We start from the raw sequence: 14,306 nt of genomic DNA, 5'->3' as shown, positions 1-14,306 counted from the left end.
GCCTGCTGCCCAGCAGCCAATTCAGGGGAAGCTGCAGGCTGGATTTGGGGTGAAAATGCACACCTGAGGAAAGCTGCTGAGCTCCCGGAGGCGCTTCTCAATCTGCAGGCGGCCGCCATAGCGGGTGACCCCATACACCACAGTCATCACCGTCTGCTTGACCACCTTGCGGCTGATGAAGCCCTCCAAAACCTGGGCCACCTGCACACCCCGCTCAGCATCCTGCTTTCGGAACACCTCCACCTAGGCAGGCGCTGGTGGTCAGCAGGCAGGCCGAAGGACCCTCTGCCCCCTTATCTGGGCCCACCCTACCCAACAGCACCCACCCTACCCAACAGCACCCCCACGAAGCCCCTTCTCCATTGGCCTCACAGTTCCCCCTTCTAACACCTCCCCTGGGAAGCCCACCTTGACTACCCTGTCACATTATATATGACTGGAGAAGCCATGGCCATGGGGTCCACAACACACAGATATTCATAGGACAGAGACCCTAGGTGGGCTTTGGGAATGAAAACAGGTTAGGGGGCCATGGTGCCTACTTGTGCTGCTACGCTGCTGTACACGTCCTGCGGCACATCTGAGGGCACCAGGTTGACAGAGGCAGCTCCCACGCTGTCCCGACCCAGAGCAGCATAGTGTTGCAGGCCATTACAGGAGCCATCCTGGGCCAAGGAGGAGATGGTAGGAGTCTTGGCAGGGCTGGTGGGAGTGTCCCTGGCAATGAGTCACAGCTCTGTGCTTCCCAGCACTCTGTTCATATCGCGAGCTTGCTGGACTCCAATGCATAGAGGCAGGTGTTGTTACCCCACCACAAAAAGGAAACTGAGGCACATAAGGTCTCAGTACAAGGCCAGCTGGATCCACTGGGGCTGGCCCCCACACAAAGACACCAGCTAGACACCCACACTGTCCTGTGGAACCTCAGACTCAAGACAACTTTGGATAGCCCCACTCCACACCATGGTCCCCAACTCACCTGGTGAACAGGGAAATGGGAGACGTAAGCGGCAGGGTTGGGGGCACGCACAGCCTGAGCAATCTCCATGCAGCAGGCCAGGGCTTGCCAGGGCTCGTCTGCCTCCATCCACCACTTCCGGCCCTGCAGGAGGGCAGTGTGCTGGGTGAGGCTGGGCCAGGGTCAGTGGGCCAGGGCTTCCTGAGCATGGATGGAAGCTGGGCTGGCCCAGGCACTACGAGGACACAAGGAGGCTGAGACAGAGCCCCTGGGACAGTAGAGTGAGAACAGGAGCGATAGACCAGGGAGGGAGACTGGGCCCAGCCCTGAGTAAGCAGTCACAGAATGGGGATGGAAAGAGAGCTAACCTGGAGTGGGAGGTGGCACAGCTGCTGATGGACTGGGGCAGAGGAAAAGACGAGTAAAAAATGTGTCCTAAGGGGAAGACTTGGGGGACTGGGGTTATTGATTTTGGCTTAGAGACAGGGATGTCTACAGGGCATCCCAGATGGGTGCTGAGGTGGCTGGAGCCAGAGTGGAGGACAGGCCAGGAGACAAAGAGAAAGGAAAAAGGGCCCTGGCCGCCCCTACCATCATGGGCTGGTCGGCGGAGTCCAGGATGTCCTTCATCACCTCGTCAGCAAAGGCCAAGCGTGCCTGCAGTGACTCACGCTTCTTGAGCCCAGTCAGGTTGACCAAGTGGATCTTGAGCCAGTCAAGGCCATGGGGGCCAAGTGGTCGGCCCTGGGCAAACTCTAGCAAGGCACGTGCCAGGTCACTGCCCAGGTGGTTGAAGTGGGGCGGGCAGGGGTAGGTGCGTCCTCGGAAGTCCATGTTGTGAGGCAGCCAGAAGATACGGTGCCGCAGGTGCTGTGCCAATGAGAGGCGGTAGAGTGCATCAGTCCGAAGACTGTGCATCTCCCTCGCCACCTTCAGGCAGCGGGCCAGCTCCCGTCGCAGCTCAGCCTTGCGCTCTGGTGAGGCACTGGTTGGCAGGCGGCACTGGGGTGGGCGGGGAGCCTCAGAGGCAGGGGCCGGCACACCCAACTGGGGGCAGCCCTTGGCGTTGAAGAGGGTCAGCACCAGGTCCAGCACACGCCCATTGACACGCCAGGCGCAGTTGCCCAGCTGCGTGAGGGCATCCAGGGCACCATGCAGCTCAGTGGGTGGACAGCTCTCCAGCAGGCGCTGGTGCTGTGTGGTGCCCTCCACGGAGCGCATCAGCTTTGTGGGGCTCAGCAGGAAGGCACCCGAGTGTGGTGAAGTCCAGGGCAGTGGCGGGCACAGCATGGGCACTTCAGCAGCCTCAAAGGTCATTGTGCGCTCGGCCGCAGTTTCCAGCAGCTGCATGAAGGCTGGATGTGGCTTCAGAATCCCAATCTGGGGGTGGGATGAGCAGACACCAAAGAGTCAACTGCCCCAAAGGCAAGCAGCAGGCAGAGGGCCCAAAGGGTCTGTCAGATGCCCTTATCCTGAGATCAGGCCATGACCCCAGAAGGATTTCAACAGTACTCCACCATGGCCCAGAAATTCCCACACCACCCTGAGCCTCTAGCCTCATCTCTAAGCGTGTTCTGCTGCTGCAGACAGGGGAGGGCCCTCTAGGACCAGAAGCCAGTTTCACAGAGGCTCACCTGGCGGAAGCTCCGGAAGGAGTACACGTGGTAGAGCACAGGGATGAGCTTGCGGGTGCCCTGGCGCTGGGCCAGGTGGCTGGGCATCTTCACTGTCTGCACCAGCACCTCAGCCAGCTGTTTTCCCAGCTGCACCACCACAGTCAAGGGCCAGGGCTGCTCATGAGGGACCTCAGGCGCCCCCAGTGCCTCCCAATGCTGCCGTGGCAGGCAGGACACCGCCACCTGTGGGTAGCATCATGGGTCAGAAGGCTGGGGGTCTGGGTGCAGAGCTGTAAACTCCCAGCCACCCCTACAGGTGGAAAGTTACAAATGAGGAAACAAGCTGAGGGGCAGCTGGGAAGTGGCAGGGCCTGGGGATATATCCAACTGCCCCAGGGTGGAAAGGAGGGGAGTAGGGATGTGACTTCCTCTGGGGGCCTCAGTTTCCCTACCTGGAAACTCACCCAGGCTCCCTAGCCCCGAGGAACCCTCAGATCCCAGGCTTGGGAGAAGCACCTCATTCCGCCTTACCTCTGTGTCAGATGCCAGCAGGTGTAGGTACTTGAAATAGCGCCACTGCAGTGCCTGCACCTCCTCAGTGAGCTGCTTCCTCTGCACCACGTGCCGGTTGAAGATGCGCATGCCCAGCTGTTGTGCCAGGGAGAGGAGAGACTCTCCCTGCGGGGACAGCACCTGCAAGGTCTGGGGGTGGTGCAGTGAGCCCCTTGCCCCACAGGTGCCAACACTCTACCCACACCCTACCCACACCCATTTCTCACCCCTGCACACACATGGGCCCGACCCCATCCCCCCATGTCCACTGCCCACCTGCAGCAGCAGCTGCACATACTCCGCCTCGCTGAGCAGGCACAGGTAGGGGAAGAGCGAGGGGCGGCCCTCACGAGCAGCATGGGCCTCTCTGGCCTTGGTCTGTCGCAGCGCCAGGCACAGCTCCGCCTCCCACCTGGCACGTAGCTCCTTCAGGGTCTTTCGCTGTGGGGGTGGAGTACAGATGCAGGGTCACCACAGTGCTCTGTGGGCCCAGTGCTCACAGGTCCCCAGAAGGAGTCTACCAGGAGGTGGTGCCGCCAAGGTGAACCAAGTGGCTGCTGAGCACTCTTCTCCAGCAGTGGAAGGGCACAGGGTGACCCAGCTTAGTGAAAGGGAAGGAAGGCAGCTGCAGGGTGGGGAGAAGGGGCTGTGGCACAGCAGGCAGCATGCTCAGACCAGGGGACACCCAGTTCAGCTGAGTGGAGACCTGAGCTCAGCCGGGACCCTTACCGCTTGCAGGACTTCACTGGTCAGCAACGGGGCCTTCTCCACAGAGTCCACAGTGACAGTGGTGGCCATCTCCACACTGAGCTGCTGCTGGAACAGGTCCTTCAGTGTCTTCAAGGGCAGGTGCTGCCTTGGGTAGGACACGGGGTGGTTCTGCCAGTGGGGACAGGTGCCTGCCCTGAGACCTACATCTCTCATAGGCAAAACCCGTCCACACCCAAAGTAGAGAAGAGCAGCTGCCCACTCTGCTGCTCAGAACCCCAACCCTTGCAAAATCACATCCATTTTTCCAAATCTCCTGAAAATCATCCATCCTGCACATTACAAGGAAAAGGCTGGTACACAACAGTGTGAATAATAGCTACACTGGTTTAAAAACAAAAAGGTCTGTATTTGCCCAGCCTCATTGGGCTGGGCGCTGGACAGCCCAGGAAGACAGTTCAAGACCCTGAACATTGCTTTTTGCATTTTAAACTTGGAACTGCCTAAAATGTATGACCCACCCCTAAACAGATAAATTAAAAATAGAAAACTCTGCCCTAGCTGGTCTGGCTCAGCAGTTAGAGCGTTGGCCCGTGGACTGAACAGCACAGGTTCAATTCCAGTCAAGGGCATGTACCTTGGTTTTGGTTCAGTACCTGGCCCTGGTCCAGATTGTGTGGGAGGCAACCAACTGATGAGTCTCTCTCACATTGGTGTTTCTCTCTCTCTCTCTCTCTCTCTCTCTCTCTCTTCTCCCTCCCTCCCTCCCCTTCTATCTGAAGATAAATGGAAAAGTATCCTCGGGTGAAGATTTAAAAATGAAATAAAAATAGCAAAACCCAACACACTGAGAGGATAAAAAACATAGATCTAGACAAATACTTGTATATGCACACCCACAGCAGCATGATTCACAACAGCCAAAAAGTGCACATGACCCAAGTGTCCATCAGCTAATGAATGGATAAATACAGTGTGTTCATCCATACACTAGAATACAGGGTGGGGGGAAAGCAGGTTTATAGTTGTGAGTACACAAAACACAGATTTTCATTCTTGTATTCTTACGTATTATTATATTATTTTCCATAAAAACAACTGTAAACCAACTTACTTTTGCCCCACCCTGTATCACTCAGCCACGGGAAGGCGTGAAGCACTGACATTCTCAACATGGATGGACCTTGAACACATGATGCTCAGTGAGAGAAGCCAGACACAAAAGACCACACAGTGTGTGATTCCATTTATGTGAAATGTCCAGAACAGGCAAATCCACAGGGGAGAGGAAGTGGGTTAGTAGTTGCCGGGGGCTAGGATTTCTTTTTGGGGTGATTGAAACTTCTAAAATTAGAAGTAAACCTACTAAAAAAAAAATTTTTTTATCCTCACCCGAGGACATTTTTCCATTTTTTGTTCAGATAGAGTAGGAGGGAGAGGGAGGGAGAGAAAGGAAGAGAAAGAGGGAGAGAGAAACATCGACGTGAAAGGGACACATCGAGTGGCTGCCACCCGCACGACCCAACCAGGGCCGGGGACAAACTGCAACCGAGGTACGTGCCCTTATCAAGAACCGAACCCGGGTCTCTCTGGACCGCAGGCCGACATTCTAACCGCTGAGTCAAACCGGCCAGGGCTACTAAAATTTTTTTTAAATACTGAATTACACTTTAAAAGGTGAACTATATGGTTGGTGGATTCCCAATAAAAACAAACAAAAACCCAAGGCACCTGGGTGACTCCCTCAGCACTATCCTCTCCTGGGAAGTGGTGCTGGGGTCTTGCCAGACGCCTTGCTGCTGCTGCTTTAGGCTGACACCTCTTAGGACAGTTATACCCAGCTCTGCTACCAGTCCTGTGCTCAGCCTACAGCTGAGTCTCGAGTGGGACAGCGACCTCTGTGGTGCCAGAGTACATGTAGCTGACTTTTCCTCCTTCTGGCACCTTCCAGCTTCAACCCTTAGGGTAATGGCCCGGCTGGGGGCCAGGAGCTAGCCAATTCTTAGTTGTTCAACCTCTGAGAAGCAGGGAGGGAGTCTCCAAGATGCAGGCAGCTCAGTGAGGAGAAATGAAGAGAAGGCTGAGGCTCCTGGTGCCCCCACAGGGAATAGGATGACCAAGGTTCACACGTGACAGGACCCCACCTGCAGGTACCAGGCCGCAGGCTGAGGCTCACCTTGTCATAGATCTCCCTGAGCAATGGGGAGGTATTGACCTGACATGAGGGCAGGGGCGGCTGCAGAGGTATGAAGGTGGGCTCAGCTTTGTGCACGGCCCTCAGGAGTGCAGCCCGGTCCTCCTTGCACAGTGGCAAGCTCGTGAAGAAGTCCTGCAGCTGCAGTCCATCCTGGGCCATCTGCTTCAGACACCTGTGGGGAATACATGGTGGGTACTGAATCTCCAACTCACAGAGCCACCCCTGAACATCCTAGAGATCTCAGCATCAGGAGGCTATCAGGTCCTACAGGAAGTCCCAGCCCTCAGCACAGGCCAAGCCACCCTCCTAGGCCCAACACAACACTGTGTTCATGGTAGGACCACCCTGACATCCACCTACCTTTTGATGGTGCTGGCATCCTGGTTCAGCCGCCCCATACACTGCAGGGCAGCTGCATAGGACAGCAGGTCAGGCGCAAGGCCGGCATCTCTCATCATGAAGAATACGTAAACCAGCTCTTTGAAGGAGCCCTGGGGAGACCAAGCCAGGATGAGGGTCTGGGATGATCAAGACTGCCAATCCCTGGGACCCCTCACTGTAGTCACAGAATCAGGCTGGAAAGGGCTACTAGTCAGGAATGGTGAACTCAGCAGAGAGACAGCCCATCTGACGTTTCTGTGTGTAGCAGAAATGCTGGCATGGTGGTAAAATCATGGCTGGATCACAAAGGAAGCTTAGGTACCGGGGGGGAGGGGGGTGTTAATACTTTTTGGTTTTGTGGATATGAATATGCACAATTTCAGGGCAGCTAAAAAGGGATCCCTTTCCAGATAACCGAGCTGCAAGACGTTTTCAAATACTGCTAACTTTTCAGAGGACCCACTTTCAGGTTTGTTGGTTTTCTGCTATTCTTCTTCTCTTTCATGGTCTTTGTATTTCCCCCTGACCACCTTCATTGGGTTTCCCCTAGTTTCCCAATGCGTAAGTTGTGTTACTAGCTGGAGACGGCTACTGCCTTCCCTCTGAGCATGGCTCCACTACACCTATGACTGGTTGTCCAACTCCACAGTCACAAGCCACACAGTCATTTAGTTTAAATTTCAATTAAATATGCAGTCCAAGTGCTCAGCAGCTACACAGGCTAATGCAGAAGAAAAACTTTTCTTTTTCTTTTTTTTTTTTGTTAATCCTCACCCAAGGATATTTTTCCATTGATTTTTAGATAGAGTAGAGGGGAGGAAGGGAGGGGGGGAGAGAGAGAAACATAGATGTGAGAGAAACACATCACATCAATCAGTTGCCTCTTGAAAGACCTGATCAGGGCCAGGATTGAACCTGCAACCCAGGTACATGCCCTTGACCGGGAATCAAACCCACAACCCTTTGGTCCGTGGGCCGGCACTCCAACCACTGAGCCCAACTGGCCAGGGCAAAGAAAAACATTTCCACAGTGGGTCTGAGATGGGGTGGTGCAGAACTTGCCCTCTCCCATTCCAAACTCAAATATACCTGGTACACAGACAATAGTTATTCCTGTGAGACAACTGAGGACTGAATGAACAGCTTCTGACAACAACAAAAAAGAGATGAACAGAGAAGGCAGGAAGCCATAGGAGCCCTTTGGGCAGAGGAGCCTTGAGCACAATTGTGCACATCCCCTCCACCTCCATTGGGCCAAGGGAATTACCACCACACTGGTTCCCAACTACACTGCCCAAAGCCTTTTGCCTCTGAACAAAGGGACAATAGGACATCACCACACCCAACTGGCCTCTCAACTTGAAGCCACTGTGGCTCGGTGGGCCAGTGCCCTGACACCTAGTGACTTCCCAAAACCACCCAGCACCTGAAACCTATACAGAGGCCGCTTCTAAATCAGACCACTTTTTCATGACTAGGAGAGAGCTATTTTCTCTAATTCATATAAACAAATATAGAAAGTCAAACAAAATGAAAAGACAGAATATCTTTGAAATGAAGAAACATAAAAAAAACTTCAGGAAAGAAACCCTAAGGAAACAGAGATAAGTAATTTGATTAAAAATGTAAAGAGCCCTGGCCGGTTTGGCTCAGCGGTTGGAGCGTCGGCCTGCGGTACAGAGAGACCCGGGTTCGGTTCCCGCTAAGGGCACGTGCCTCGGTTGCGGTTTGTCCCCGGCCCTGGTTGGTCGTGAGGGTGGCAGCCACTCGATGTGTCCCTTCACATCGATGTTTCTCTCTCTCTCTCTCTTCCTCTCTCTCCCTCCCGCTCTATCTCAACAAAAAATGGAAAAATGTCCTCGGGTGAGGATAAAAAAAAAAAAGTAAAGAAATGGTCATAAAGACAATCACCAAACTTGAGTGGAATAGAGGAACTAAGGAAAAACTTCAACAAAGAGAAAGTATGAGAAAGAGCCAAGTAAACCTGAAGAATACAATGCCAAAATGAAAAACACAATAGAAAGAATAAAAATCTGATTTGCTAACACAGAATCAGCAACCTGGAAAACAAACTAGTGGAAATCAGCCAATCAGAACAGCAGGGGAAAAAAAAGTATATAAAATAAAAAGGATAGTTTAAGGGAATTCTGGGATAACATCAAGCACTCATTCACACTATAGAGATCCCAGAAGGAGAAGAAAGAAAGTAACAGGAACTTTAAAGAAATGATGGCTAAACCCTGGCTAGTGTGGCTCAGTGGTTAGAGTGTCAGCTCAAACACCAAAAGGTCACAGGTTCAATCCTGGCACAGGCAGGTTCATTTGGGAGGCAACTGACTGATGTTATCTCTCTCACATCAATGTTTCTCTCTCTTTCTCTCCCCCCATCCCTCCCTCCCTTCCACCCTCTCTAAAAAAATCAATGGAAAAAAATACCCTCAGGTAGGATAAACAAACAGAAAAGAAATAATGACGAAAAACTTTCCTAATCTGGGGGAAAAAAAACAGGAAGCAGAGTTCTGAACAAAATGAACACAAAGAGACCCACATCAGGACATATTGTAGTTAAAATGGCAAAAGTTAAAAGACAGACAATCTTGAAGGAAGTAATAGGAAAACAATGAGTTACATATAAAGGACATCCCATAAGGTTATCAGCTGATTTCTCAGCAGCAATATTATAGGCCAAACAGAGTGGCAGGACATTTATCTTTTAACTTTTTGTTGTTGCAGTTAATTCTCACCAAAGGATATTTTTTTCCTTTGATTTTCAGAGAAAGTGAAAAGGACGGGGTAAGGAGGGCGAGAAAGAGAGGAGAGAGAGAAACATTAATGTGAAAGAGACACATCAATTGGTTGAATCCACATACATCCCGACCAGGGCTGGGGATTGAACCTGCTAACCCTTGATTGAACCTTTGATGCCCTTGACTGAGAATCAAACCCGTGACCCTCAGGTGTGCAGGCCGATGCTCTAACCACTGAGCATGCCAGCCAGGGCATGGCAAAACATTTTTAAGTGCTGAGAGAAAGAAACCTACAACCTAGAATGACTTATTATTGAGCAAAGCTGTGTTTCAGAATTGAGAGAGAGATAACAAAAGGCGTTTATTACCCTTAAACCAGTTTTACAAAAAATGTTAAGGGGTCTTCTTTAAGGAGAGAAGATAGGTCATAACCAGAAATAAGAAAATAAGAGCCCTGGCCGGTTTGGCTCAGCGGTTGGAGCGTCGGCCTGCGATCCAGAGAGACCCGGGTTCGGTTCCCGCTAAGGGCACGTACCTCGGTTGCAGTTTGTCCCCGACCCTGGTTGGTCGTGCGAGTAGCAGCCACTCGATGTGTCCCTTTCATGTCAATGTTTCTCTCTCTCTCTCTCTCTCTCTTCCTCTCTCTCCCTCCCGCTCTATCTGAACAAAAAATGGAAAAATGTCCTCGGGTGAGGATAAAAAAAAAAACAAAAAACCTACTACAAGTTCAAAAAAAGTACCCAACTACAATAAGTAGTTAGATACACAAGAAGATCTACAACATGATATCAAAACTATAAAGTGTGTGGGGGGAGTAAAAATGTCCTTATAGAATATATTCAAACTTAATACCTATCAGCTTAAAACAGACTGCTATAGATATAGAATGATATGCATAAACCTTATGGTAACTATAAACCAAACCCTACAAAAATATACAAAGAATAAATAAAGAGAAACAAACCCAAATAAAACGCTAAAGAAAACCAGCAAACCACAAGAGAAGAAAACAGCAGGAGAGAACTATAGAAACAACCTAAAAACAATGAACAAAATGGCAATAAGTAAATACTTTTCAAAAATTACATTAAAAGTAAATAGATTAAATGCTCCAATAAAAAGATATAGAGTGGCTGAATGGACTCATCTATGTACTGCTTATAAGACACTCACTTCAAATCAAAAGACAGCTAGCCCTGGCTGGTTTGGCTCAGCAGTTGGAGCATCAGCCTGTGGACTGAAGGATCATGGGTAGATTTCTGGTCAAGGGCATGATTGTGGGTTGCAAGTTCAATCCCTGGCCCTGGCTGGGGTTGTGCAGGAGGCAGCCAATCAATGTGTCTCTCTCATATCAATGTCTCTCTCTCTCTCCTTCTCCCTCCCTCCCTCCCTTCCACTCTGTCTAGAAATAAATGTAAAAATGTCCTCAGGTGAGGATTGACAACAAAAAAAAGACACATAGGGACTCAAAGTGAAGGGATAAAAAAAATTCCATGCAAATAGAAACAAACAAACAAAAAAACTGGACTAGCAATACACATATCAGACACAATAGACCAAACTGGCCAGGGGCATAAAGCAATTTTTAATGGATATAAATAGGAGAAATCCACAGTAATACAACAGTAGGGGATTTTATTTTTTAACATGTTTTTATTGATTTTTTTAGAGATAGAAACATCGATGTGAGAGAGAAACATCAATCAGCTGCCTCCTGCACACTCCCTACTGGGGATCGAGTCCACAACCCATACATGTGTCCTGACCAGAATCGAACTGAGACCTTCTTAGTCCATGGGATGATGCTCCATCCACTGAGCCACAATGGCTGGGTGTACAGTAAGGGATTTTAATACCACATTCACATCAATGGACAACTCATCCAGAGAGAAAATTAAGGAGGAATATTGGCTTTCAATATCACACTGGACAAGACTGACTTAATAGACATTTTATAGATCATTTCATCCAAAAGCTGCAGAATACACATTTTTTTTATCCTCACCCGAGGACATTTTTCGATATTTTGTTCAGATAGAGTAGGAGGGAGAGAGAGAGAAAAAAAAAACATCGACATGAAAGGGACACATCGAGTGGTTGCTACCCACACGACCCAAGCAGGGCCAGGGACAAACTGCAACCGGGGTATGTGCCCTTAGTGGGAAATGAACCCAGGTCTCTCCAGACTGCAGGCTGACGCTCTAACCGCTGAGCAAAACCGGCCAAGGCTACACATTTCTTTCAAGTGCACGTAGAACGTTCTCCAAGATAGATTACATGTTATATCACAAAACAAACCTCAGTAAATTCAATAAGATTAAAATCATATTAAGCATCTTTCCCAACCACAATGACATGAAAACTAGAAAAAAAACCACAGGAAGAAAACTGGAAAAACACAAATATGTGGACACTAAACAACATGCTAAACAACCAAGAGGACATCATGAAACACCAATCAGAAAGAATATATGTACTCCCATGTTCGTAGGAGCACTATTTACAATAGCTAAGACCTGGAAACAGCACAAATGTCCATCAGTTGACAAATGGATAAAAAAACTGTGCTACATATACACAATAGAGTACTATGCAGCTGTAAGAAAGAAAGATCTCTTATCCTTTGAGACAACATGGAGGGACCTGGAAAGTATTATCCTAAGCAAAACAAGCCAAACAGAGAAAGACAAGTATCATATGATCTCACTTATTTGTGGAATATAATGAACATAACAGTCTGAGGAATGGGATAGTCCCAGAGACTTGGAAGTGGGGTATAGACTGACAATCCCCAGAACAGAGGGTGGTGGGGGAGAGATAAACCACAGAACTGATATGCATGTATGCATAAACAATGGACATGGACAACAAAGCTGGGGACAGGGTGGGGAGGGAGGGGAAGGGGGGAATTAGTGGGGGAAAAAGGAGAAACATCTGTGACAAAAATAAATAAATTAATTTTTTAAAAAAAGGACATCAACAAGAAATCAACAATGAACTTTAGACAAATAAAAATAAAAACACAACTTTAGTCCTGGCCAGTTTGCTCAGCAGTTAGAGCATCAACCCTCAGACCAAAGGAACGTGGGTTTGATTCCTGGTCAAGGGCATGTACATGGGTTGCAGGTTCGATCCCTGGCCCTGGTTGGGGTCACTCGGGAGGCACTAATTGAAGTGTCTCTCTCACATCTATGTTTCTCTCTCTCTCTCTCTCTCTCCCTCCTTCCCTCCCTTCCACTCTAAAATTCAATGGAAAAATATCCTCGGGAGAGGATAAAAAATAAATAAGATTGAACCAGAAAAAAATACAAAATCTAAACAGATCGATTACTAGCAATGTGATTGAAGCAGTAATCAAAAAACTCCCAACAAATAAAATTCCAGGACCAGATGGCTTCACAGGTAAATTTTAGCAAACATTCAGAGAATGTTTTCCAAACTCATTTTACGAAGTCTGCATTACTCTTATACCAAAACCAGACAAAAACACTACAAAATAAGAAAATTATAGCCCTGGTCGGTGTGGCTCAGTTGGTGGAATGTTGTCCCATGCACAGAGAGGTCGCCAGTTTGATTCCCAGTCAGGGCACATGACCAGGTTGTGGACTCTATCCCTGGTAGGGAGCATGCAGGAGGCAGCCAATCAATGCTTTGCTCTCACACTGATGTTTCTCTCTCTCCCTCTCCCTTCTTCTCTCCCTAAAATCAATTAAAACATATTAAAAAAAAAGAAAGAAAATTATAGACCAATATCCTTTAAGATCATAGAAGCAAAAATTCTCAACAAAATATTAGCAAACCAGCCCTGGCCAGTTTGGCTCAGCGGTTAGAGAGTCGGCCTGCGGTCCAGAGAGACCCAGGTTCGGTTCCCGCTAAGGACGCGTACTTCGGTTGCAGTTTGTCCCCGGCCTTGGTTGGTCGTGCGGGTGGCAAACTCGATGTGCCCCTTCACGTCGATGTTTCTCTCTCTCTCTCCCTTCCTCTCTCTCCCTCCCACTCTATCTGTACAAAGAATGGAAAAATATCCTCGGGTAAGGATAAAAAAAAAAAAAAAATATTAGCAAACCAAATTGAACAATACATTAAAAGGATCATACACTACAACCAAGTGGGATTTATCACAGGAGCCAAGGATTATTCAATACCTGTAAATCAATGTGATACATTAACATAATGAATTATAAAAACCATATAATCATTTCAATAGGTGCAGAAATGCATTTGAAAAAATTCAATCCTTTTATGGTAAGAACTCTCAATAAAATGAGTAGGAAGGAAAGTACCTCAATATAATAAAGGCCATATATGACAGACCCACAGCTAACATCAGACTCAGTGGAGAAATGCTGAAAGCTTTTCCTCTAAGATCAGTAACAAGGCAAGAATGCCCACTCTCATCAGTGTTATTCAAGATAGTACTGGAAGTCCTAGCCACAGCCATCAGGAAGAGAAATAAATAAACTGGGAATGAAGAAGTAAAGTCATTATTTGCAGATAGCATGATACTATAAAGACAGAACCCTAAAGAGTCCACTAAGAAACTATTAGAATTTTTTAAAAAAGAAACTATTAAAATTGATAAATGGGCCCTGGCCAGGTAGTTCAGTTGGTTAGAGTACTGTCCCAATACACCAACATTGCGGGTTTGATCCCCAGTCAGAGTACATACAAGAATCAACCAGTGAATGCATGAATCAGTGGAATAACAAATCAATGATGTTTTTGTTTTTATTTATTTATTTAAATCCTCACCCAAGAATATTTTTTTTCATATATCTTTTTTTTTTTTTTTGAATCATCACCAGAGGACATTTTTCCTTTTTTTTTTTTTTTGTTGTTCAGGTAGAGTGGGAGGGAGAGAGAGGAACAGAGAGAGAGAGAGAAACATCGATGTGAAAGGAACACATCGAGTGGCTGCCACCCGCACAACCGACCAGGGCCAGGGACAAACTGCAACCGAGGTACGCGCCCTTAGCGAACCCGGGTCTCTCAGGACCGCAGGCCGACGCTCTAACCGCTGAGCCAAACCAGCCAGGGCTTTTCATATATCTTTAGATAGAGTGGAAGGGAGGAGTGGGGGAGAGGGAGAGAGAGAGAAACATCGATGTGAGAGAGACCCATCAATTGGTTGCCTTTCACATGACCCT

At 48.5% G+C, this 14,306-nt stretch overlaps 1 protein-coding gene across 1 annotated transcript in view; it reads right to left on the bottom strand.

Moving 5' to 3' along the window:
* POLRMT (RNA polymerase mitochondrial) overlaps positions 1-14,306 on the bottom strand; it is a 43,042-nt gene that overhangs the window by 2,725 nt on the left and 26,011 nt on the right. Inside the window, exons 4-13 of the mRNA XM_036242119.1 lie at positions 6,392-6,522; positions 6,011-6,203; positions 3,856-4,005; positions 3,403-3,567; positions 3,106-3,276; positions 2,593-2,817; positions 1,550-2,338; positions 980-1,102; positions 543-665; positions 64-243 (exon numbers count right to left, since the gene is read on the bottom strand). Coding sequence (XP_036098012.1) covers positions 64-243; positions 543-665; positions 980-1,102; positions 1,550-2,338; positions 2,593-2,817; positions 3,106-3,276; positions 3,403-3,567; positions 3,856-4,005; positions 6,011-6,203; positions 6,392-6,522 — 2,250 coding nt within the window. The remainder of the gene's footprint in view (positions 1-63; positions 244-542; positions 666-979; positions 1,103-1,549; positions 2,339-2,592; positions 2,818-3,105; positions 3,277-3,402; positions 3,568-3,855; positions 4,006-6,010; positions 6,204-6,391; positions 6,523-14,306) is intronic.

The sequence above is a fragment of the Molossus molossus genome, unplaced genomic scaffold (assembly GCF_014108415.1).
Source record: "Molossus molossus isolate mMolMol1 unplaced genomic scaffold, mMolMol1.p scaffold_m16_p_4, whole genome shotgun sequence".
NCBI classification, from domain to species: domain Eukaryota; kingdom Metazoa; phylum Chordata; class Mammalia; order Chiroptera; family Molossidae; genus Molossus; species Molossus molossus.
The sequence above is the reverse complement of the archived record's forward strand: the minus strand, read 5'-3'. Positions and strand labels throughout refer to the sequence as shown.